The sequence below is a fragment of the Vigna unguiculata genome, chromosome 1 (genome assembly GCF_004118075.2).
Source record: "Vigna unguiculata cultivar IT97K-499-35 chromosome 1, ASM411807v1, whole genome shotgun sequence".
NCBI lineage: Eukaryota > Viridiplantae > Streptophyta > Magnoliopsida > Fabales > Fabaceae > Vigna > Vigna unguiculata.
Genome location: NC_040279.1, coordinates 2,529,505 through 2,554,395, shown reverse-complemented (window position 1 = coordinate 2,554,395; position 24,891 = coordinate 2,529,505). Strand labels below are relative to the sequence as shown.

At 31.7% G+C, this 24,891-nt stretch overlaps 2 protein-coding genes across 3 annotated transcripts; both read left to right on the top strand.

Annotated features, from left to right (window-relative positions):
• Positions 1-345: 345 nt before the first annotated feature.
• Positions 346-5,867, top strand: LOC114163049 (BRISC and BRCA1-A complex member 2). The gene is made up of 13 exons (XM_028047104.1): positions 346-527; positions 614-704; positions 799-976; positions 1,058-1,148; positions 1,372-1,407; positions 1,513-1,611; positions 1,695-1,825; positions 1,936-1,984; positions 2,092-2,181; positions 2,266-2,319; positions 4,659-4,724; positions 5,304-5,401; positions 5,498-5,867. Exons 1-13 carry the CDS (start codon positions 444-446, stop codon positions 5,559-5,561), a joined length of 1,131 nt encoding a protein of 376 aa, XP_027902905.1. The 5' UTR covers positions 346-443; the 3' UTR covers positions 5,562-5,867.
• A 2,641-nt stretch (positions 5,868-8,508) lies between these two features.
• Positions 8,509-15,895, top strand: LOC114164499 (cellulose synthase A catalytic subunit 3 [UDP-forming]). 2 transcript variants are annotated; one of them, XM_028049201.1, is made up of 15 exons: positions 8,509-8,941; positions 9,216-9,459; positions 9,592-9,787; positions 10,564-10,784; positions 10,936-11,047; positions 11,166-11,343; positions 11,609-11,875; positions 11,985-12,330; positions 12,439-12,576; positions 12,783-12,908; positions 12,993-13,205; positions 13,337-13,601; positions 13,730-13,932; positions 14,093-14,443; positions 14,930-15,514. In XM_028049201.1, exons 2-15 carry the CDS (start codon positions 9,433-9,435, stop codon positions 15,512-15,514), a joined length of 3,228 nt encoding a protein of 1,075 aa, XP_027905002.1. In that variant the 5' UTR covers positions 8,509-8,941; positions 9,216-9,432. The 2 variants fall into 2 exon arrangements, with proteins under 2 accessions (XP_027905002.1, XP_027905009.1); XM_028049208.1 differs by lacking the exon at positions 8,509-8,941 and having other exon boundaries at positions 9,433-9,459; positions 14,930-15,895.
• The last annotated feature ends 8,996 nt before the right edge of the window (positions 15,896-24,891 follow it).

Sequence of the window (24,891 nt, the reverse complement as noted above, 5' to 3'; positions counted from 1 at the left end):
TATTCGATTTCATCCCATTCTATATTAAAAATCCTTAATAAAAAATATCAATTTTCACAAAATAAAGTACAAATATAATGCATGTTATCCAGATCATAGAACTCAGCGAAATCAGACGATATGTGAATTAATTTTATATTAATATTATCGTGTAAAGAAAATGAATAATTAACCTGATAGAATAGAATGACTTATTTATTATTAGAGTTAGAGATTTTTATTTTTTTAAATAAAAAACAAATTTTAATTTAAAATTTAAAGATTAAAAATATATTAAAAGTTCAATTAACTCAATTCAACTTATAATCTGGATTTAGTCTAATATTAAAAGAAATACAAAATCTGATTCCATCTAATTCGCGATTTTCTTTCAACCCCTTCCTTATGTCCACTGTGTGAATACTATTTTTGATCAGTGACAGAAGCAGAAGCAGAACACAGCCATGGCTACAGCTCCCGAAAACGTTCCTTCCTTCATCGCCGCTCAGCTCAGTCACCTTCTCGCCCACTTCCGTCTTACTCTCAAGGCACTCTCTTTCTCCTTCTCTCTCTTTCTCTTTCCATTTTCTCTCACATTTTCCTTTCTTTTCTTTTCTTTTCTTTTCTTTCTCAGGTTGATCAAATGTGGTCCGCCGACAAATACAACTCCGGCCCCTTCGATCGTTTCTCCCTTCTCATCCCTTACTGCCTGGATTACATCAGATGTATTTCTTCCTTCAATCTTTTTCAATTTCATTTCAATTCGCAATGGAACCAAACCTTTGCCTAGGGTTTCTTTTCTTTCTTTTTTTCTCTCAGGGGATGTTATATTTGACGCCGAATCTCCCAATGCTGCTCCCGATGTTATCTTCGGCCCCGAGGACGATCATTTTCACCCCTTTCACATGCTCCCTTCCCCCGAATCAAATAACAACTGTTTGTCAGATTGGAACTACAAAGACCCCTCGCGTCTCTTAACCCTCATTCAGTTCTTGAGGTCTTTTTTCTTCTTCTTCTTTTTTTTTATCGTAGTTCTTCTACAACAGAACTACAAAGATTGGTTCTGTTGATTTAACAGGGATCAGTATGTGCTGTACCAGAGGAAGCGCGTTGAAGAGGTCGATGATGAACGCTTGAAATTCGAAATCAGCACTATCTTGTCCAGGGAGGTAATTTTATTTTATTTTTATTTCTTCGTTTGCCAGTGTTAAAAAATTTGAGTTTCCCTGGTGAAATTTCATTTGTTTCATGTTTAGTGCCTGTTTTTAGGTTAAATGTTGCTTCACCCCTACCCCAAAAGCTGGACAGGATATCTATGAAAAAATAAGGGATTATATATTTTTTTTATGGGGAAAGTTGACCTTTTACTTGATTGCAATTGTTTTTGTGCAGGGAATAGAAATGTATACGGGCTCTAATGCTGACAAGGTATTCCTTTAGAAAAAAACTGTGCTGATATTTCTATGATCTATGGACCAAGTTAACTTAGCATTTGGCCATTCTTTACTTCTGTGACTTTACATTTTAGTATAGTTAGAGGAGGTTAAATTTGCTGTGCCCCTACTGGACATGAACATAAACAAGATGGTGTCTTGCTGTCCCTGGAGATATTCCCAGAAGATATACTTACAGGTTGCTTTTGTTTCTCTCTTTAAATATTCTTTTCAAAATTTCATTTGCTTTCGAACAAACAACTTATGATATATTAAATTTAGGTTGTATATCCTGTTGGAAGAAAATATACGTCAGTACCTTCAGCTCCTCGTCTGAAGTTGGTATCTTCTCCTGAGCTGAAAGCCCTTTTTTCCATTGATGATGTCAAGCTACCTTCTTGGGTGGATGGAATGTAAGCATTTCAATTTTTTTTATTATTGTATGTGTCCCGTACCAATGCATATACAAGATTGAGATTTTTTTTATTATGTTATTGCTTTTAATTGTTCTATTTTGGCAAAGGTGTTTGGCAGAATATCTTCCAAATCTGGAAGAATATCTTGGGAAACAGGTTAGCTGACATTATCTTTACTGTGTCTTTTTTTATTATAAGAGCTTAATGAACACCCCCATTTATGTTAAAACTGATATAAATATTTAAACATGCTTTGAACTTAGGTCTTAGAGGCTGTTTCACTAATTGAAGTTAGAAGGCAGTTTATTGAAGCCTTAGCCAGTCCATTTGGAAGGCCAATTGAAGCTGATCCTGTATCTGCCCTTGACACTCTCTCTCAAATTGCTACGGCTGCTTTCTTTTTATATTTATTGCTGACTTCTGATTTCTGTTTCTAGATTTTTTGCAGGAAGGCAACTTTTCTTTGTACATCTGGTGTTTTCACATTCCTGGTAATATATGACACTCATTACATGTTGTATTCATTTGACAGAAGCTTACTTTTGAAAAATCAAAAAAAGGTTTTCCGCATGAAGTTTATTGCATAACTCATGTGACACTTCTGTCGGTTAAAGACATCTGTAACATGTGACTAGGTTAGGGCAGAAATCCATTGTCAGTGTCTTTCATTTTAATTTGATGGAAGTCTCATGGCTGGCCAAAAGAGAAAGTTGATTAAAATGTGTACACATTCCTTGAGTTTTAGACCAAGTGAATTTTGATGCCCCTGTTTTAGAATTACCCATTTCCCTATTTTTTTCACTGCTATGACAATCTTGGTACCATCTGTTGGCTAGGAAACTGGAAAAAATCCTGCCAGTCGTGGATTTATGATCATCAATTAGCAAGATGATATTTTCTCTTATTTCCAAAATGTTAAGTATTGCCTCAACACTAGATCTTGCAACAGCATTTTATTTCTTACTTTTCCAAAATAACAAGTTTCCTGTAATCAACACAATATCCAGAGGTGGATGGCCTATCGTCAGGTAAGCCTGCCTAGTTAGCATCTGAGTATATCTGTGCATGTCCTCTATCTTCATAAATTAGACCTTTGCTGGAAAAACATTTTTATATTTCAATGTCTAAATTTTTTCATCCCAACTTCCCATGGCCCTTGGTATGGACAGTTCAAAAAATAAATCATTACACTAAAGGCAAAGGCAATATTTGGATGAGTAACTGTTAAGTAGTTTTGCTTTCAAACCAACCCCTTCTATCTCCAAGGATTCAGTAATGACTCCTTGATGGTGTAGTAGTTTGTCTTTAGGATCCATGAATCTCCTACCCATCCTAGGAAGGATTGAGGGACTTCGATACCAAGTAAACATTGGAGCTTACTGTGATGACAATATTGTCCACATAAATTATGAGGTAAATGCCTCCCTGAGATGAATGGTGATACAAGGCAGACTGGTTGTTATTATTGCAAACCATCCCAAATTGATACACAACAGTCTGGAAATGACTAAACTAAGGCTGTAGTGTCTGTTCAAATCAATGAAGGTACCGTAAAGCCAACATGTTGATGGAAGCCCTTGATGGGGTTTTCTTTTGATTGTGGACTAACTATATCAATCTACAAAATTCTATCTAATAAACAAGAATGCTTCTCTTGGAAGCTACAAAATCTTGAACTATGAATCTAATCCACTGCGCCATTCATCTTTGAGATAAGTAAGGGAAGGAGGATTGATACTTGAAATATTGCACACTCAAGAAAAGAACTCTTTGAGAAGTCTACGCGCCACTCTCGACCAAGGGATAGACAATGGCAGGAGGACCATCACTTGAGATATTACCCACCCAAGATAAGAACACTCTAAGAAAGCCATGGGGGATCGCCACTCTAGATATTAGGCGCTCAAGATAAGAACACTCTAAGAAAGAAGTAAAAAATCACACTTCTCAAAACTTTCTAATTCTCATTCAAATTCAAGTGTGTAGAATACATAGTAGGGATCCCTTTAAAGAACAATCGAAAGAAGTATTAGAAAAAAAAAAAACAAACCAATGCAATTGCTTGGCCTCATTAATGAAGTGATTAGGTTTAGGAACATGCATAATTTCTTCATTACTGAGGTGGTTATGTGTTATGTGGGTTCGTGTACCTTTCCACTTCATTCTACCTTCCAAGAATTTTCTAGAAACTTCTAGAACCTTATAGAAACTACTAAAATATTTGCCATCACACTTTCTAAAATTTACACGTTGTTAATGATTCTTGCTTCCTTCTTGTCATCCTTCCAGTCCCTTCAAAAGTCTTATTTGTACTTTCTTTTTCTGTCATTTTTTTTCATGCTCACATCACATACCATAATAAAGGACTTCCCCTTAGCAATAAAACCAACTGGTAGCTCCATATAAACTTCTTCATCAATATCTTAATGCTAGAAATAATTTTTCATATCAAGCTAAAATAGGGACCAGTTGTGAAATGGGGTCATGGAGAAAAGGAATCTTACTGAAGCCAAAACCACTGGAGAGAAACTGGTCAGTTTAGTCTAGATCATACAAACTCCTGAAAGGATGAATGCCATTTTTAGGGCCAACTTTAAGCATTTATAGCCAACACCACCTTATAGCGAATTTGCATAGGGGAAGAGTAACCAATTTCCAGGTATCACTTACTTCGGAGTGTGCTGCCATATAGTTATAACATTGAATACTTGAAGTCTTCAGTTGTTTTTTGTTCAGAGGCTGATGGTTATATCTTGTATGAACTTTTTTTTTTTTACATTTATAATTGATATTGCACTTGACCAAAATTCTGATGCTTTTGTTTGCCTAGGTACACTTCATGATTCCAACTCAATTTCCAAAGCAACAGCCGGCTGTTATGCTTCAAAGTTCACAGGTTTTATCTGTTTCCACTTTCCTACATGTTTTTTCTTGAGAATTTAAGATTGAATATGACAGCTAATCAAACTGCTTATACTTATACATCCATTTTGAGTTGCTGCAAAATGTCAAATTTTGTTTTGGTCTCGTGACAATGAGTATTGAACCTAAGTCTTCATGCATCCTACCCAAACCCCCCACCAGGAGACCAATCCTAGTGCTTTTTCAAAATGTCAAATAACACTGAATTCTTTCAGTTACGTATTTTAATGTACAGAAATCCGGTGATCTAAATGTATGGTATAGTTTCTTGTATATCTTTTGTTGGAGACATAAAGGACAAGTTCTATAATCTGTTTCGAAAGTATGGATAATGTGCTGGAAACTAACATGCTCGTTTTCTTCAAAGAAGCATAGTATTGTACTTTAAATGGTTAACATAAAAAGTTCTTTGAATTTAATTGTATTTTATTCATCTCCTCCCAAATTATTTTGTTAGGAGGGTCTTCAAATCAGGATAGTAGAACAAACTTGTATGTTTCTGACGTAATCATGATGCACGATACAAGTGATTTCTTTATTTGCTTTATTGCAGCATTTTAATTCACAAATGGCACCTTTGAAGTCACGGCTTATCTCTGATTATCCATGGAGTCCGAGATGGGAACCATTACAGATGGCTGAGCGTATTTGGTGAGTGCTTTGTATCATTTGCTTGACTTTTTCCATTAGGTTAACACTTCATTTCCTGTTCCCACATTTATTGGCTAATACAAATCGTTTCTATAGTGAGTTTCTGGCAGATGAGGCCTTGAACTTCAAGAGGCAATGCAGCGAGGGTCAGGTTCAGTAGTTACATAACCAATCTCTAAACATGTTCATTCAAAAATGTCATTTTGCAATCTTCTTGGCCATTGCAACTTTTTGGGATCCACTTTAAATGAAAATGCATTTGGATTTTTTCTTGTATTTAGCCTGTGTATTGTTAAAAGGCATATCGACATGGAAAAGAGAAGGGGTATATAGTTAGTTTTTTTTTTTTTTCCTATGATTTTATTAATGATTGTATATGCCTTAATTTTGTAAGGACTCTTAAAAAGATAGTATTTTTTTTATTGTACGATCCATAAAATCTATGAAATAGAAATCAAAATTAAAATAAAGTTTTGATAACTATAAATGAAGCTAAATGGACTAAAAGCAAGAATAGTAGGAAATAACTATTTATTTCTATTACCTACCGTAGTTGTACAATATTTTTCTAGAAATTAACTAATTTCTGCCACTTTATTATTTAAATAAGAAGCACATTATTGTTTGTTAGAAAATATAAGTGGTGGGTTGTGACTTTTTTATTGAAAAAAATTAATTGGTGAGATTGTGATAAAGATATGCGAGCATCTTCAATATTTCTTGACACAATCTTATATTTTTTGTTAGCTACCTCAGCTTTCGCTATTAGTAACTAGTTTTTGTACAGTTCTATCACTGTCATAATTAATTTGATAGTTCTGATATAAGAATAAACCATATTTCTTTAATGGTTATTAAGAATCGTGAGATAATTTTAAAGAAGTATTTTTTTCATACATATCAAGTTAATGCAGAGATTTTTTGTAGAGGGGATTCGTTAAAATCAAATGGATTTAGTTGTCATTCCTGTTTATAATTACATTGGAGATTTTTTTTTTTCACAATAACTATATTATTGATTAATCTCACATTTTTAGCCAATAGAAATTATTGTATTTTCTCTTTTTAAAATATGATGTTCTTTTTAATGTACAGATCTAACTTCTAATAATTTACCTCTAAATTTCGATTATTAATAGAAAAACTGTTAATATTATATGTAGTTAAATTTTTATTAACATTTAGAATTATTTACTTTTATTAATTTAGAAGAATCATATTTGATATGAAAATAAAATTAGTCGTTTAAATCCGTCAAAACAAAAAAGGTAGTGTGTAGTTAAATCCTATTTTTAAATAAAAAAATTGTTTGTTAATTTTTTAATCAGTGTCTTATTTTGGCAATATCACTACAAAAGACATTAGACGACTAACATGAAATTGTTTCAATTTCATCAATTTTATCGAGTTTTAGTTTTGGATAAGTAATTGCACCAAATTTTATTTGGAAAGTAGGATTATATCTAGTAAAACATGCTTATAATATTAATCTATACCAATAGATTTTCGCAATACCATTTTTCTTTATGGAGTAAACCTTTTTTTTTTACACCTTTCGGCTTCCACACTTTCTATTTTAATTTTTGACTCATTTTGGAAAAATACTATGATTTTAATAAATTTAACTAACAATAAAAAAATCAATTAAAAAATATAGGAAAATTGCTCCTATTTCCTCTTAAATTGCGACATGTAAACCGTTCTCTGGTTTTAAAATAGACTTCTCCCTTAAATTCTAAATAAAATAAACAATAACATCTTACTCACGTCACTTACCTTGTAAACCTCTCTTTTAAGATATTTTTTTTTAAAACGACACTCATAATTATTTTAGTTTGAAAATTGACATTTATATTTCTTATGTCACTAATAAAATAACACTTATATTTCTTATTTCATTTATATTTATACATATATTTTTTATAACATGTTTATACTTATAATTTATATATAATAACTCAATAAGTTTAACTATATACTTTATAAACATTTATTTACTTTGTATTAAAATAATATATTTTTTAAAAGTTTTATAAGACAATTTATAATCAAGTGAGAATATATATTTTTTCTTCAGATACTGTAACATTGTTAATACAAAATAATCATATTGTAAAATTATTTATAATTTTTTATCTAATATTTAGTCCATACAACTTTTAAATAAAATGAGAATAGATAGTTTTTATTATAAATATAAGAGTGAACTACATTCTTTTCTATATAAAAAAAAACATAATTGAAGTAGATATCTTCCAAAAAAAAGAGAAGAGGAGTGTAATAATTATTTCATTAAAGACCTAAAAGATTGAGCGTCAACTTTCCAATCTAAAATTAGAGGAGGTCTTAAATTAACATAATTCATCTAAGAATATATTAACAAAACTGTTTTATGTTGGAGTGAAAGTGAAAATTAGAGTTATGTAATGAATAGAAATAAACATGATCAACATAGGAAAAAAAAAAAACCCTCAAAAACCCATTTCTTCATCCATAACATTGTTGACAAGAATGTATTCCCAAAATATCTAACAACCTTAGAGTTAGTTATTGAGTTGCCACTGTTCCAATCTCCAGCTGTTGTCTACTTGGCACTCCAAACTTATAAGACTCTCTCAAATAAATATTAATATTCTATATTATTGTGTAAGGAGGAACAATGTTATGTTATAGTACTCTTTTATGTGATTTTTTTTTTTGTAAAAACATTAAATATATTAAAACTCTTGAGAAAAGAAAAACATTCAATAATTATACTACACAATAAATAGAAGAACTATTAGAAATGTTTACAATAAATTATTAGTAAAATTTACTGAATAAGAATTGAAACTCATAGTTATTAATAATGAAAAAGTTATTGAAGTTTATTAGCATTTCTTGATATAATATATACAATAATTGCTATTTCTTTGGAGCATTGTATAATTATTTTTGTCATGCTATATCATATTCTTCAATTAATGTAGAAAAGAAATATTGGGTTGGTGAAGAGTAAATGATTGAGTGTGTATGATGCAGATCCGTTAGGTTTGAAGCTTCAATTTTTTTCTCTCTCAGACACAAACGGAGAGAGAGAGACACAAACATATGTGTATGAAGGTGTCGGTGTCGGCATAATAGTCAAGTTCGTAGTTACATTGTCCCTTTCGTCATGCCTAAGCCATTTGAACATTTTTATATATATTTACAGCTATGCACATGCAGTGCAAATAGAAAAAAGAAAGCTTAAAACTTTGAGAATAGACTGAGAAAGAGAGAGAAGCATTTTTCAATACTTACTCTCTCTCTCTCTCTGTCGGTCAATTTTCGATCTGGGTCTCTTTTATTCAGTTCGGAATCCCGCGGAGTGTTGTCTCATACCTTCATGGGAGTTGCTGAATTGGGGTGCTCCTGATTCTGTATCTTCCTCTCACTCTGTGAGCTTTCAAGTGGGGGGTTTGTGATCTAGTTTCTGGCTTCATTGCTCCGGAATTTCATCTGGGGTTGTCACAAACTGAGTGATCCATCTACTTCGGAGACAAAGATTGCTCTTTTGAGGTGAGTATTTGATGCAATATTCGAAAATGCTGGTTTGTTTTTTGAAGTAGATTTGGCGGCATAGGGAAATGACATTTCTGTTGTTTCCTTTGGGGAGTTGAAGTGTATTGTTGCCTCAGTCACACATAAGTTTGACCCTCGTATCATTTCACTTCATCTATTTTTTATCTCTGCAAATTATTGGAGTCTTAGAGATCTAACCATTTTTTCCGTGTTGCAAACTGTTGATGGTGCTTGTTGAACCAAGTGATCTGATTCATGGTATTGTGCATAGGTCATATACAGATCCGAGCTTCAATTTCTACATCAAGTGAAGGGAGCTGCTTCTGAAGTGGAACTGGGATTGGAATAGAAGAGAGGAATCTTTCAACTGATCTTCTGAGGAATTAGAAGTTGCACAAGGCTTTTTAAGTGATGTGTGTATCTTGTTGAGCTTGAACTGTTCTTTGATCCGTTATCATTGGCATCTGGATAGAGCTTAGTACAAATCTATGATGGAGTCAGAGGGAGAAGCTGGGGTGAGTTAAATGTTATATGATTTTTCTGTTTGATTTTTGCTTAAATTGGTGTGAGAAGCTGTTGTTTGGGGTGCCATTATTGTTAATTGATGATGTTCAATGATGCATTTTGGTACCATTTCCGATGAGCAGGCAAAGCCAATGACTGCATTGGGTGGCCAAGTCTGCCAGATCTGTGGTGATAATATTGGGAACAATGTAGATGGAAATCCGTTCATTGCTTGCGATGTTTGTGCTTTCCCCGTCTGCAGGCCTTGCTATGAGTATGAAAGAAAGGATGGAAATCAGTCTTGCCCTCAGTGCAAGACCAGGTACAAGAGGCACAAAGGTAAGTGAGGATAAAATCGTTGTTTGTCAATATTTTATAAGTATATAGTTCAAGGTTTTGAAGAAAAAAGTGAAGGGAAGATTTTTATATGCTTGAGGAAGTTTATATGATGCTATGAATAGCTTTTTATTTTTTATGGCTACCTTTTGTTTGAAGAGATTTTTTCTCAATGAACTATATTACTCAAGCTTCTATAGCCATGACAAGCTTTAGACTACTGAAGTCCTTCACCCTTGGAGTATACAGAGGATAGTATAGGTAGTTGCAGAATACAGTGCTGTGCCCCTACAATTCATAGTTTGGCTCTTACCTTTTTTTCATCCCAAATATGCTGAGTATATAAACAGTTCATAGAAGAATTCAGCTGTACTTGATGACTCATTCCAACTGCTTAATCTAGAATTAGGAGAACACAGCAGCCACTTAAGTTATATGCTTGATCTTTATGACTGTAATTCCTTAATCAAGGAGACCCGGATTCTTAGTGATTAACTTACCCAAGGTTTGCTGATATTCATAGAGCAAACTGCAATACAAAATCATAAAATAATCAGATTTATGCTCAAGAAATTTGCTTTCCTTACCATTGCCCCAAAAACACAACATTGTTTTGTTTCCATTTCCACCTATTGGAAGATAACATTATTCTTCCACACAATGTAATATTTCATGACATAAAGTTTTCTGTTTTTATTTGCAATCCCCAGTCCATATATGAAGGACCTCTACCTTTCCAAATTAATTAGTAGTTTCCCTGTTTACTTAAATGATTCTAGGTAGTCCTGCTATTCTTGGAGACCGGGAAGAGGATGGAAGCGCTGATGATGGTGCAAGTGACTTCAATTACAATTCAGAAAATCAGAACCAGAAACAGAAGATTGCAGAGCGCATGTTGGGCTGGCAAATGGCATATGGTAGAGGAGAGGAGGTTGGTGCTCCAAATTATGATAAGGAAGTTTCGCACAATCACATTCCTATGCTCTCCGGTGGACAGGAGGTAGTTCAACTAGGTTCCTCTATGATGTTTTTCTCTACTCCCACACCCAACCATTAAAAATCTCCACTTTATCCATCGTTACTCTCTTAGCAAGCATCTCTTAATGGAGTTTGAAATTCAATTTTCTTTGGTATGTCTTCTTCCATTTCAGGTTTCTGGAGAATTATCTGCAGCCTCACCTGAGAGGCTATCGATGGCATCTCCTGGTGGCCGTGGGAAGCGTGTCCACAATCTTCAATATTCGTCTGACATGAATCAATCACGTATTTCCTCGCATCCTCCTCCTTGAACTATTCACAATATCAAATAGTGTCATTGTTATATATTTCGTTTTTTTCTTAGCTTTCTGATTTTATGCGTTTGGTTATTATATTGGTTCAGCAAATATTAGAGTTGGAGATCCTGGATTGGGCAATGTGGCATGGAAAGAAAGAGTTGATGGCTGGAAAATGAAGCAAGATAAGAATGCTGCTCCAATGAGCACGGGCCAAGCTACATCTGAAAGAGGAGCTGGAGATATTGATGCTAGTACTGATGTGCTTGTGGATGATTCCTTGTTGTAAGTTCTTCATTTAATTACGAGAATATATGCTGCTTCATTTCTATTGTGTTTATCTTTGCTCTTGGCTCTGTCTGTTGGTATAAAGAAGCTTTTTCCTTAATCACTGTTATTCTGCCTTTTGGCAGTTAAAGTTTGATACTTTTAGAATTTGTACTCCCTGTTGTAACGATCGTGTTAAATAACCAAATTCATCCATAATGCTTGTCCCTTGTCTTCAGATTCTGTGTGAAACAGGACTAAATAATTTGTTTTTATTATGCAGGAATGATGAGGCTCGGCAACCTCTCTCCAGGAAGGTTTCTATTCCATCATCTAGGATCAATCCATACCGAATGGTCATTGCTCTGCGGCTGGTTATTCTATGCATTTTTCTGCATTATCGAATAACAAATCCTGTTCCCAATGCATATGCATTGTGGTTGATATCAGTTATATGTGAGATTTGGTTCGCCATATCTTGGATATTGGATCAGTTCCCCAAATGGCTCCCTGTGAACCGTGAAACATATCTCGACAGACTTGCACTAAGGTAGGGCCTCTCTAGATGATCAGAACTCTCTCCTTGTGTGTGAGAATCTTTCATTTTTTTTCCTTCTCATTATGATATTCTCTTAATACAAGCACCATGTGAGTTGCAGATATGATCGAGAAGGGGAACCATCGCAGTTAGCAGCTGTTGACATTTTTGTCAGTACTGTTGATCCATTAAAAGAGCCTCCACTTGTGACTGCCAACACTGTACTATCTATTCTTGCTGTTGACTACCCAGTGGATAAGGTGTCCTGTTATGTCTCTGATGATGGTGCTGCTATGTTGACATTTGAAGCACTGGCTGAGACATCAGAATTTGCAAGGAAATGGGTTCCTTTCTGCAAGAAATATAACATTGAGCCCCGGGCACCTGAGTGGTATTTTGCACTGAAGATTGACTATTTGAAAGATAAGGTTCAACCATCATTTGTCAAAGATAGAAGGGCAATGAAGGTGAGAGATTGACCTACAAATGGACTATCCTGCAGTCTGGTTATGCATGTACCTACTCATATTTCTTACTGGCACTTTTTAAAATCAATTCCTTTTCCTTTTTCACAGAGGGAATATGAAGAATTCAAAATCCGTGTCAATGGACTTGTTGCAAAGGCACAAAAGATTCCTGAAGAAGGATGGGTGATGCAAGATGGTACACCATGGCCAGGAAACAACACGAGAGACCATCCAGGAATGATTCAGGTTGTTTGCTTAATTGTTTATTTAACTTTTTTGGTTGATTGGTTGGTTGGATTCTTAGGGTCAAGAGTCTTTACAAACAACAACCTTTCATTTTTCATTCATTACTTCGGAATTATCTCAAAAGTTTCATCTTCATAGATAGAGTAAATGTTAGTGGGATGAAATTAACATATCTGATGTTTCTACTTTCTCATCTCTACCTGCAGGTTTTCTTGGGCCAAAGTGGAGGGCTTGACACCGAGGGTAATGAACTTCCACGTTTGGTCTATGTTTCTCGTGAAAAACGTCCGGGGTTCCAACATCACAAGAAGGCCGGTGCCATGAATGCACTTGTGAGTAACTAGAAAATTTGAAAATTACTTATCTTCATCCATGTCTTTGTCTAACTACAGTTGGTTTTCATATAACTGTTTCAGGTTCGAGTCTCTGCAGTCCTTACTAATGGACCTTTCTTATTGAATCTTGATTGTGATCATTACATCAACAATAGTAAAGCGTTGAGGGAAGCTATGTGCTTTATGATGGATCCGAACCTTGGGAAAAATGTTTGCTATGTCCAGTTTCCACAGAGGTTTGATGGTATTGATAAGAACGATAGATATGCCAATCGCAATACTGTTTTCTTTGATGTAAGTATCTTGCACCGAACTCATCAACATAATGATCTTCTTTTTGCAAGGATGTTCCTTTGTTACTTCACGTATATTGACATTACCTTCTTTGTGATACTTATCTCCACAACTTGTCTCTTTCTGAACAGATAAATTTGAGAGGTTTGGATGGCATTCAAGGCCCTGTTTATGTGGGTACTGGGTGTGTGTTCAATAGAACAGCATTATATGGTTATGAGCCCCCTATTAAACCTAAGCATAAAAAGGCTGGGTTACTTTCTTCACTCTGCGGTGGTAACCGGAAAAAGAGCTCAAAATCTAGCAAGAAAGGATCAGACAAGAAAAAGTCTGGCAAGACTGCTGATCCAACTGTGCCCATCTTCAGTCTTGACGATATAGAAGAAGGGGTGGAAGGTATGAAGATTTGTATATCTATCTCCATTCCATTTCTAAAGTAAAGTGTGTGGTAGCTAGCTATCAAGATTCTGTGAGAACTTCAACTTAACTTAATAACCATTTTCTTATACAACCTTTACATTTAGGTGCTGGATTTGACGATGAGAAATCACTACTTATGTCACAAATGAGCCTTGAGAAAAGGTTTGGTCAGTCTGCAGTCTTTGTTGCCTCTACACTCATGGAAAATGGTGGCGTTCCTCAGTCTGCAACTCCAGAAACACTTCTTAAGGAGGCAATTCATGTTATCAGTTGTGGTTATGAGGACAAAACAGATTGGGGAAGTGAGGTACGAGTTACCTTATGTTTAAGGCTCTTTTATGTTTCTTATTCCCAACTCTCATATCATCATTTTATTGTTAGCGGATTAACAGCATTCAGGAAAAAAAGTATGAATCAGTATATGGCTGTGTTTTTTGGTAATCTCTGTTTTGTTTTCTGTTCCACAGATAGGATGGATCTATGGTTCTGTCACAGAAGATATTCTTACCGGATTCAAGATGCATGCTCGCGGTTGGAGGTCTATATACTGCATGCCCAAGCTCCCGGCGTTTAAAGGTTCTGCTCCGATCAATCTTTCCGATCGTCTGAACCAAGTGCTTCGTTGGGCTTTAGGTTCGGTGGAAATTCTTCTGAGTCGGCATTGTCCCATCTGGTACGGATACAGTGGAAGGCTAAAGTGGCTCGAGCGGTTCGCATATGTGAACACCACAATCTATCCAGTCACTTCCATTCCCCTTCTCATGTATTGTACCTTACCTGCTGTCTGTCTCCTCACTAACAAGTTCATTATTCCACAGGTTTGTGATTTCTTCATTAAGAGTTCAGTATATACTATATAGCATATTCCTTGTAGCCTTAATTTGGATGCTGTTCTCAATGATTAAATTCCCTCATTGCCTTGGTTTGGTTATGACTTATGGGTAGGATATATTACTAAAAGTAAGATAAACTTTACTACCAGAATGTCCAAATAAGTTCATGTTAGACATCATTATAAACTTTAACATCTCAGCTATGCTGACATTCTAAAGTCCATCAATCATTTGTCATCACTACTAGGAGAATTTCAATATAGGATATAGTAAGCTCAGTCATCAATTTGGGATGGTCAAACAAATGAGTTATGATCCATGTTCAAGATGATTCATTCATACACATGTTTTGTTGGCTAAGAATTCTTTTGGTTAACTGTGACTAAATTGTTGTGGTATCTCTTACACAAACATAACATCTCAAAATGTAATCTTGTGTAACACAAAACTACCTTTTATTTTGTTTTGCAGATTAGTAACATTGCAAGTATATGGTTTATCTCTCTCTTTCTTTCCATCTTCGCAACCGGTATACTTGAGATGAGGTGGAGCGGTGTTGGAATCGACGAGTGGTGGAGAAACGAACAGTTTTGGGTTATCGGTGGTGTTTCGGCCCATCTTTTTGCCGTGTTCCAAGGTTTGCTCAAAGTGCTTGCTGGAATTGACACCAACTTCACTGTTACCTCAAAGGCATCAGATGAAGATGGAGACTTTGCAGAACTGTACATGTTCAAATGGACAACCCTTCTCATCCCTCCCACAACACTTCTCATCATAAACCTGGTTGGAGTTGTTGCAGGTATCTCCTATGCCATCAACAGTGGGTACCAATCATGGGGTCCCCTCTTTGGTAAGCTCTTCTTTGCATTCTGGGTGATCATCCATCTCTACCCTTTCCTCAAAGGTCTCATGGGACGCCAGAACAGAACACCAACCATTGTGGTGGTCTGGTCCATTCTTCTTGCATCCATTTTCTCTCTTTTGTGGGTCCGAATCGACCCCTTTACCACCAAAGTCACTGGTCCCGATGTTGAACAGTGTGGAATCAACTGCTAGGGAAACAAAGGAGTACACAACAACTTTGTCAAACACCTGTGTCAACCAACAACATAAGCCTGGTGGGAATGTTGTGTGGTCATTGTCTTCCAATTCTTTGGTTTACACATTTTGATTTTTGTTCTTGCTTGTTTAAGTTATGTGCAGTTAAATGGTCCATACACAAGAAATCATGTTAAGTTATGTGCAGTTAATGTGGACCATAACAGAAGAAATCAAAGTAGAATCAAATTATTTAAGGTTGTCTATTTTTTTGTAATACTTTCAACATATCTTCCATTCTTTTGGAGCTGTTCATCTTATTTATAAAAACAATTCATCAGAAGACAATATCCTTGTATACACATCATTGCTTTCTGAATGAGCTTTTCTTCTGATTTCTTTGCATTGCTAAATAAGTAACTTCTGCTTCTGCTTCTGCAAACACCTCATATATGTTTCACATTCTTATTTGGCCTTTCTATTCTTGATTATGTGAAATTCTCTTGCCTAATCAACTTTTGTAAGGTTTAGTAACTAATGGTTATGTTTGTTTGAATCAATGTTTTTTAAAATCACCTCGGTGTTTACATCTGTAGGAAGTAATTTATATTTCAGCATTAAATTGAAAGGAAATAACGAGCAAAAAGTAGAGTAATCTTTTTAAAGTTATTTTTGGAGTTGATTCATTTTCTTTTTCCAGTTGATAATGTTCATGTATTTTATATGTTCATTTTTCTTTTTTTAATTCAAAACTTTGTATTAAGGTCATGGCCAAATTGAAATCAGTTTTTGCATAATTGTCAACCATTCTTGAGTCTTTTAATTCATTTTACATGATTTCACAAGCAACATGAGATAAATTAAAATATAACTTTTGCCAAATACTATATTTATTCAATATTTTTCCATTGAATCTTATTTTATTTTTCAAAACTTATTGTTAAAGTGAAAATTCCTTGCACATAAATTATGTATACAAAAATTATATTTTTATATAAATTATTTAATACTTCTTTATATCAATCAAAATCAATATCTATATAAGATACATTTGTGCGAATATGTTAAAATATAATGATTTGATCCTCTATTTGTGTTTCTCAATCTTAACAAAATTTGATATAGTAACTATGATAAAATGAAGTTATAATTTAATGATTGGATCAACCCAATTAAATCCTTACATAAAATTCTTGGTTTTAACATTTAATGAAAGGTGTGCCTATAATTTGATTTTTTTTCTTAAAAAAAAATAGTATTAATTCTTTAAAAAATAAAATTTATGTTTCCAAGCATTACTTCTTCGAATAGTCTTCAAAGCAAAACTTATTAATTTGTATATATCTTTTAAAACTATCATTGTATTACCTTTTTTTTTTTAAAAAAAGACACCATCTCATAAAATTTTCAATATTGAAAGAGCATATTTAGAATTGTTAACCTCTGGCTTAGAAGAATAAAATGATTTTGTATTGATCTGTAGGCTCTGTATTTATAAAGAATTTAGACTCTCTATTGCATTTTTTAAGTTGTTTTTAATTATATTTTTAAAATAATTTAGTATACAGTGATTTTAATGTTTTAAAACATATTAAAAACTTTTTTAAAATAATTAATATTGATAAAAAAACAATACCAAAAAATCAGCAGAAAATATGTCTATAAGCTTTATAAAATGATATTCAAACTTATGTTATCCAAAAGGTTGCTGAATTCAATTGTTGTGATGGAAGCATATGATATAATAATAAATACAAATTAAAATTTGGGACCATGACCTTGTTCTGTCTTTAGTTTGTGTGATAATGATAACATAAAAGTTGACGTAATAGAGTTATTTAAACATTAGTAATAAGATTATTAATTGCATGATTAATATGTGATACATTAATAATTAAACAAGTCAATTTGAATTAATGTCTGAGTTGATGTAATTATATATATATATATATATATATATATATATATATATATATATATCATGAAAATAAGATTTATAATGTATTTTAAATTTTTTTTTCATAAATATTCCAAGAATAGAAAAATAAAATCATTTTTATAAATAAAATTAGTTTATGTACTTGTTAAAAATAATATTTTGTAAAATTAATATGAAAAAATTATAAATCAACTGTCCTTAATCTATAAAATCCATGACATAATTTAAAACTATAGAGATTGAGTTCAAGAAAGAAGAAGAAACAAAAAAGAAAAAAGGAAAACTTCCTAGGGTTTGTCTATCGTATTCATGCTCTAGCTAGCTAGTTTCCATAAAAAGATGGACAAAGATATAATTTTGAGCCCAGTGGTGTACGGTTATATTTCATAGACAATGATCGATAAAGATGAACCTCACACAATTATTAAAATTATGTTTTTTATTTACTGATCCATTCATTTGAATTATAGGGTTAACATAGTAGAGAATTGTAATATTCATTTTTTATTTAAGAGTAGCAAAAATATCTAATTATGGACAAAATCAATAATAGGTGTTTAATTGATTTTTTTAAATGGATATTTGTTATCTTTGGATAGACTTTTATTTCCATATTAAATGGGTGAAAATAGATATCATGGTATCTATGATATACATATATGAAACGTGTATCGGATACGATACATATCCGATATATCGATACATTTATTTTTAAAATAATAGGATACGATACGTGATAAATTTGTGATATATGAATATTGAAAAATGTACAATAATTCTTACAAACATAATAAATATATGATTGTTAATGTGTGAATCCAAATTTCCTAATTAGAGACCAATTATTTTAATAGTCAAAACCTGGTAGCTAATGTTAGTGATCAATTTAAAAACTAATACATAATTGAAATTATTTTAATTATCAATTTAGAGACCAATTATAATTTTTTGGAACTATTTTACTTCTCAATTTGGTCACTATATAGTAACTAATTATTTTTTGTCACTAAAATTGATCATTATTCAAAGATTTTATTGTAGTGTACTACGACTTTATAAATTAGATACTTCATTGATAAGTATCGTTAAAGTATCCTAAAGTATCGAACATGACCCAAGCTGAAGTGTCGGTTCATCGTAGTGGTATGCACTATGCATATATCATATATTATTTATAATTTCTAATATAATATGCATGACATTGAATATGTTTTTTTCAGGTTTTCTGCTAAAAATTGTTATTTATCCATTTTTTCAGGTTTACTATCAATCTGAGCACTTTTAAGACAAAAACAAAGACTATGTTGTTCCTGAACATCAAGAGATGCTAAGTTCTTCCAAATTTTCATGAAGGATGGCACTGAATATGCTGAGAAGAATGGTATATTTTTCATAGAATGGTATGTTTTTCATAAAGACACGTGCAAATACAACAAATATAAATAAATGTGGTCGGTTTGTTAGTTTTGAAATGGTTGAAATGCCAAGAAGGGGGTTAAATTGGCTAGTTAAAAATTTAGGCTATCTTTGAAAGCTAAAAACCACCTTTAATTGAATCAATTAGATTACCAAGTTAGGATGCAAATACTACTGAACTGTACACTTTCAATCAGTCAAAAACATAGTTAATCGATTGATTTTACTAAACAAGTTATGTTCTGCTATAATCAACCGATTGAAACGGGAAAATAATCGACTGAAATACTGGGAAAAACGCAGAAATGCATATTTGAGTTTTAAACCAGAAACAATGCACAAGAATGATCAAGACAGGTTCTAAATGATTATGCAAACATGCTCAATATTGCAGATGTCATGAAAACATGCAAGAACATGAAAAAGATGATTAAAACACAAGTTCTTAAAACTTTAACATGAAAATGCAAGAGAGAAAGGTTAGAGAAGAGAGGAGACCACGAGATTTTTATACTGGTTTACTCAAACTTGAGCTACATCCAGTTTGTCAAGACAACCTGAGCTTGACTTTGCACTATTTCAAAAGATTTACAAAGTATCCATCCTTACACTTTTAAAATATGCAAAAACACCACAAAAGACTCTTGAATCACACAAGAGACACACCAACACAGCAAGAACCCTTTTGCAGACCTGGAAAACCGTCAGGCACACACATAAAGCTTGAGAAAGATCAAACCTCAGTGGTAACACATTCCAGCCTACCACAAACCACTTTCTCCAAGCTTCAAACCAAGTCAAAAGCTCCAAGAATTGATCCAGGATAAATCTTCAACTATTGCAAACTGTATGATCATGAAGGAGAGAGTTTCCACAAGTTTTCAGACCAATTTCACGCTAAAAAATTATCAACAGACCTCTCTTTTGAAAATCACAGCTTTTATAGTCAAACTGTTACGAAATTTAACAAGTTGATTTCCAAATCAATCAGTTGATTTCACTTGACTTAAGTGAAATAAGTTGATTAAAAAATAAATCAACTGATTGAATTTGTTGTAGTTTAAGACTATTGCAGCCAACCTTTTAACCTGTTGAAAAACCATTCAACAGACTAAAAGATACATTTTAACCTGTTGAAAAACCATTCAACAGATTAAAAAATATAACAAAGACCAAATACATCTAATTAATGCTACAAGGTCTACAACATGAATTACAAACTTAAAATACACTTTCTAAATGATGTAACTACATGGAAAACACATGTTCTAGCCTTGATCAACATGGATATCATCAAATATCCTTTCCTTCATCAATGTAGGCTTCATTCCAATGGTAATGGCTTCAAGACAATTCAAAAGAGCTTCATTAAATCTTCATCAAATCTTCAAGAAGCATACCACCTTGGCTTCACATGTCAACATGGTTAAGATCTAAAAATTCAGGTGTTCATTGAAAACTAAATGCTCTAGTTGAGAATAGTAAAATGTCGAGCAATCATGGGAATTTGTGCATTCTTTCACTACTTTGATTGTGATATTGGTGTTTAAGTCTTTTTTATCGGAACAACTAGAATTATTTAAATCGAAAAAACAAATTATTTATCGGAATAACATAACAACTAACAAAAAAAATTGAAGCAGTTGTTGAGTTGCAGTACAACCGAAACCAATTATGAAGGAAATTATTGATTCACAACTCAATGGTAAAGAAGCTTCATCAATTGTTCATATGTTCTCGTGGCAGAGGAGCCATGTATCGCAGATTCGGATGCCCGACAACTAGAATTATCTACATTTGTGGTTTATCGTAAACTTGATATTTTGTTTTTGTGTTCCTCTTTGATTTACAAAGGACCTTGAAGCTTGTTATTTTGGAATGTAAACCTAAGGCCACGATTGTGGACATCTGTGAGAAAGGGAATTCATATATTAGAGAGTAAACTTATATTTATTTCTATAAGATGAAGCATTGTCTAATATTTTAACATGTGTACATGTTATCTTTTATTTTTGTTTTTTATTTGTCTTTATATTTACATAATTTTATTAATAGGTGTTGTTTCTTGTTTCTGTAGGCAAACTAGAAATGTATACAAGAATGTGAAGAAGGAGAATGAGAAAGGATTTGGTTTTTCCAAATGTATATTAGTAAACAATTATCAACTCTAGAATGTATATCAGTAAACAATAATATTACTAGAGTAGGAATGACAGACTAGAAGAGTGGATTATCAACTCTAGCTAGTTCATTGTATGTTTAAACATGATTATCTGAATTACTTACTTTGTTGGGCATGTACATCTTGATGAACCCGGAAGAACAAAATTGGAAGTATTTGATACTAGTAATAGAGTTGTTGTTGCTGGTATACATATATTTCTGTCGTGTCAAAACATAAAATTGGTTATACTATTGCTTAAATTTATCCTAAGCTTTCATAGCTGAATTAGCTCGTCGAAGGCTCCTTCTTGAGTTGGTATTGAGATCTCTCTATGTGAGAGTCCAAGGTGTGGAGCCCTAAATACAGTAGAAATGTAGGCCATAGTGGGAGTAAAAGATGTGATTGAGGGTGTTGTTGAGGAGACAAAAGTATCCTTGCTCCAGAGAATTGTAAATTACATAATTAAAGGTATTTATTAGTAGTTCTAGAGAACCTAGCAATATGAAACATTCATCCACTGTTCTTTTGCATGATGCAATGCATTTAGAATATTGGATGAGCACAATATCATTAATCTTTAGTAACAATTTTAAAATGTTACAAAAAGGTAATATGTAACATTTCTTAATTGTTACAAAATAAGATAATTAGTAACATTTATTTAAATGTTAGAAAATATACAGATAACATTTTCTTTAAATGTTAAAAAATGTATAGGTAACATTTTAGAAATGTTACAAAAAAATTAAATTGGTAACATTTTTTAGATGTTAGTAAAGATGTTGATTGGTAACATTTTTAAAAATGATACCAATAATATGTAAGAATGTTATTAAAACCTTTTGGTAACATGCACTATAGATAACATGAGTATAAATGTTACCTTTGCAAATGGTAACATTTTTTTAGGTTTTAGCAACATTTTTAAAATGTTATTAATACTAATATATGTAGTAGTGAATCTAGTTTGTCATTTCTCTCCACAAGCCAATGGAGAGGCAATGTTGGAAGAAGGTGCTATATTGAAAATGTAGGATTCTTAGAGCATGAATTTGTGATGTGTGGTTGGAAAATTAAGAATATGGTTTTTGTTATTGTTTGGAAGTTGATGGTTGTTTCTTTAGTTGGGGCAGTGATGTGGCTTGTCATATAGTTTGGTTTGTGTGTATTATTTGAAGGAATTCCATTGCTCTGTCATGTGCCTTTTTCATGGTTCTTTGTGTTCACTACTTGCATGTACACAGGACAAATACTTAAAAATAGAGCTTTACCTAGTTTTTGGAGGTGCTTCCTTGCCTTATCCCTCAAAAGGTACATTCCATACTTCAACATCAAGACTTGTTCTTCCAAGTTTATATAATGAGAATGAAGCATGTTAAGCTTACAAATGAGTGTTAAGATTTCAGTATCCCAATTAAATCAATTTCTAAAGAAATGAATGATTCAAGTTGTGTTTTCTATATTTTTCTAGGGAATAGATCAAGTTTGCTCCTCTGTTATTAAATTAATCACCATTCTGAATTCTTGATTTTTCCCCTTACCATTTCTGATAAAATTCTTCATTCAAAATAATAATTTTTGTGATTGTTCTTGTTATGTTTTGGTATCATTGATATGTTTGATGTTTTTAAGCGAAGAGTTTCACCCAAATTTATGATAAGACTGACAATAAATGAATATGGGAGTGCTAGTGTCAAATGTGTGTATGCAGTACATAAAAGAAAATGAAAATTGTTAAATTCTATTGGAAAGTAATGACAAACTTCTTTTTGGTTAGCAGGAAATGTCATCTTGTTGTTAGAAGCTGGTGCTCCTAAATGTTTTATTTAGTGTACAAGTCTAGAAACAATATAATCAATAAATGCAAATACTTTTATCCTAGGAATCTAACTTGTTTATTGTATGTATATAATGATGAACATGTGCATGAGATTTTTATAAAGTTTTAAATTAATAACATATTTATAATGTCTCTATAAAATAAATATTGTTAAAAGTTTTAGTATCATTTTTAATATATAGCCTTTTTATTAAGAAAAAGTTAATAAAAATTTATTATAATGTTACTTTTCTACAAAAAAAAAAAATGTTACTAACATTTTAAAAATGTTATTATAAAATTTTAATAATTATATTTTTATTAAAAAATGTCAATTAAAATTTTTAATGACATTTATGTAAATATCTCTATTAATACGTATAAATGTTATAAAAGATGAATAATAACATAGGATTACGTAACATTTGATAAAATGTAACTAAATTCTATTAGTAATATTTTTCATGATTTAGTAACATTTTATGAATATTTAAATACTTACATCCTAATTTACTATCCACTCCTTTAGTTGAATAATAACATTATTTTGTATTGTAAAATTACAAAATACATAATCTAACTAATTTAAATTTATAAATAAATCGAAAATAATATATATATATATATATATATATATATATATATATATATATATATATGATGTTCATAATAAATTAAATAATTTAAAGTTAGATAAATTTATATGTAACAAAAATATATAGTTGTGAGATAACTAATTGATTTATAATTTTTTGCACTCTTGACTTGGAAAGAATAATGTATTAAGAATCATAAGTATTTTGCATTAATTGTCCAGACCGTAATTACCATTATTATCTATTCTAACTTTTTGAATTAATGGTGAATGCTTGATTCAAAATTTGATATAAAAGTCAAGATTATGAGTGACTTTTAATAAAAAAAATTCTGAAGAGAAAATTATTGTAGATAACGTGAATTGATTTCCTATGATGGAAGTGAGATGACTAAAATGAGAATAAATTATGACATCTGATTAATAACCTTTTGTCCAATTGTATCCAACAATAAATTATATAATAATCTATTAATAAAAAATTGTACACATAATTTATTTTATCATTTATATTGATTTTTGGAATTATTTAACTTATTATTGTTTTAAATATGAGAGTAAGAAGAAAATCTTACATATGATTAAATTCATTTTGAAATATTCTACATACTTTAAAATTTTAGTATTTTGTTTAGGTAAGGATTGAATAATGGTGAATTAATCACCAAGGCTTAAAACAATATTACAATAAAGTATATTGAAATAATATTTAGAAACTTTTTAAATTATAAATGTATCATATATAATTTAGTTTTAATTAAGTTTTAATTTTTTAATAAATTTGAATATTTTTAATTGAGTTCTTATTAAATTTTTATTTATTAAATATTCTAAGTTTTAATATTTTTTAATTAAATTTTATTTCTTTTTTTTTTGTTAAATGAGTAACGTTATTGTTATTGTTATTTTATTATTTTACTTATTTATTTTTACGTGTTAAAAAACATGTGATTCTATAAATATCACAAAAAAAAAAACTCCTAAACAAGTTTTCACTTGTACTAAATGAAATAATTTTAGATTAACATAAATCTATATTGTTATATTTGGAGGCTAGTCCTTACAAATTAAAATTAAAAATTTATATGAAAACATTATCCTACTCCCTCATCTGCCAAATGATCAACAATTCAAAATGTGATAATAATTTGAGTAAGATATGCATCAATTACACCAAGAAGACAACTACGATATAGGTATCCTTTGTTGTCATGAATTTTCTTCAATTCATAGATTAATCTCAATTAAGATACTACAATAGTTATTATTAGTCCAACAAATTAATTACATGAATTATCGGATAATCTCACAAACACTAATAGAATTTTTAATATTTAACTATAAAATTATTATAAAATTTTGCATGAACAATTTTTTGTTGTTATTTGTTTTTACAAATTTTAATTGAATAATTCTGTGGATACTTATTTTCTATAAAATAATAAAATTCACAAATATTTTT

Bases quoted from the DNA above. Each gene is read 5' to 3' on its own strand.
- LOC114163049 (XM_028047104.1), top strand. From the start codon at position 444: ATGGCTACAGCTCCCGAAAACGTTCCTTCCTTCATCGCCGCTCAGCTC. The intron at 1,408-1,512 runs GTATTCCTTTAG...ATTTTAGTATAG, and splicing joins CGGGCTCTAATGCTGACAAG to TTAGAGGAGGTTAAATTTGC. The intron at 1,985-2,091 runs GTTAGCTGACAT...CTTTGAACTTAG, and splicing joins AAGAATATCTTGGGAAACAG to GTCTTAGAGGCTGTTTCACT.
- LOC114164499 (XM_028049208.1), top strand. From the start codon at position 9,433: ATGATGGAGTCAGAGGGAGAAGCTGGG. The intron at 10,785-10,935 runs GTAGTTCAACTA...CTTCCATTTCAG, and splicing joins TGCTCTCCGGTGGACAGGAG to GTTTCTGGAGAATTATCTGC. The intron at 11,344-11,608 runs GTAAGTTCTTCA...TTTATTATGCAG, and splicing joins CTTGTGGATGATTCCTTGTT to GAATGATGAGGCTCGGCAAC.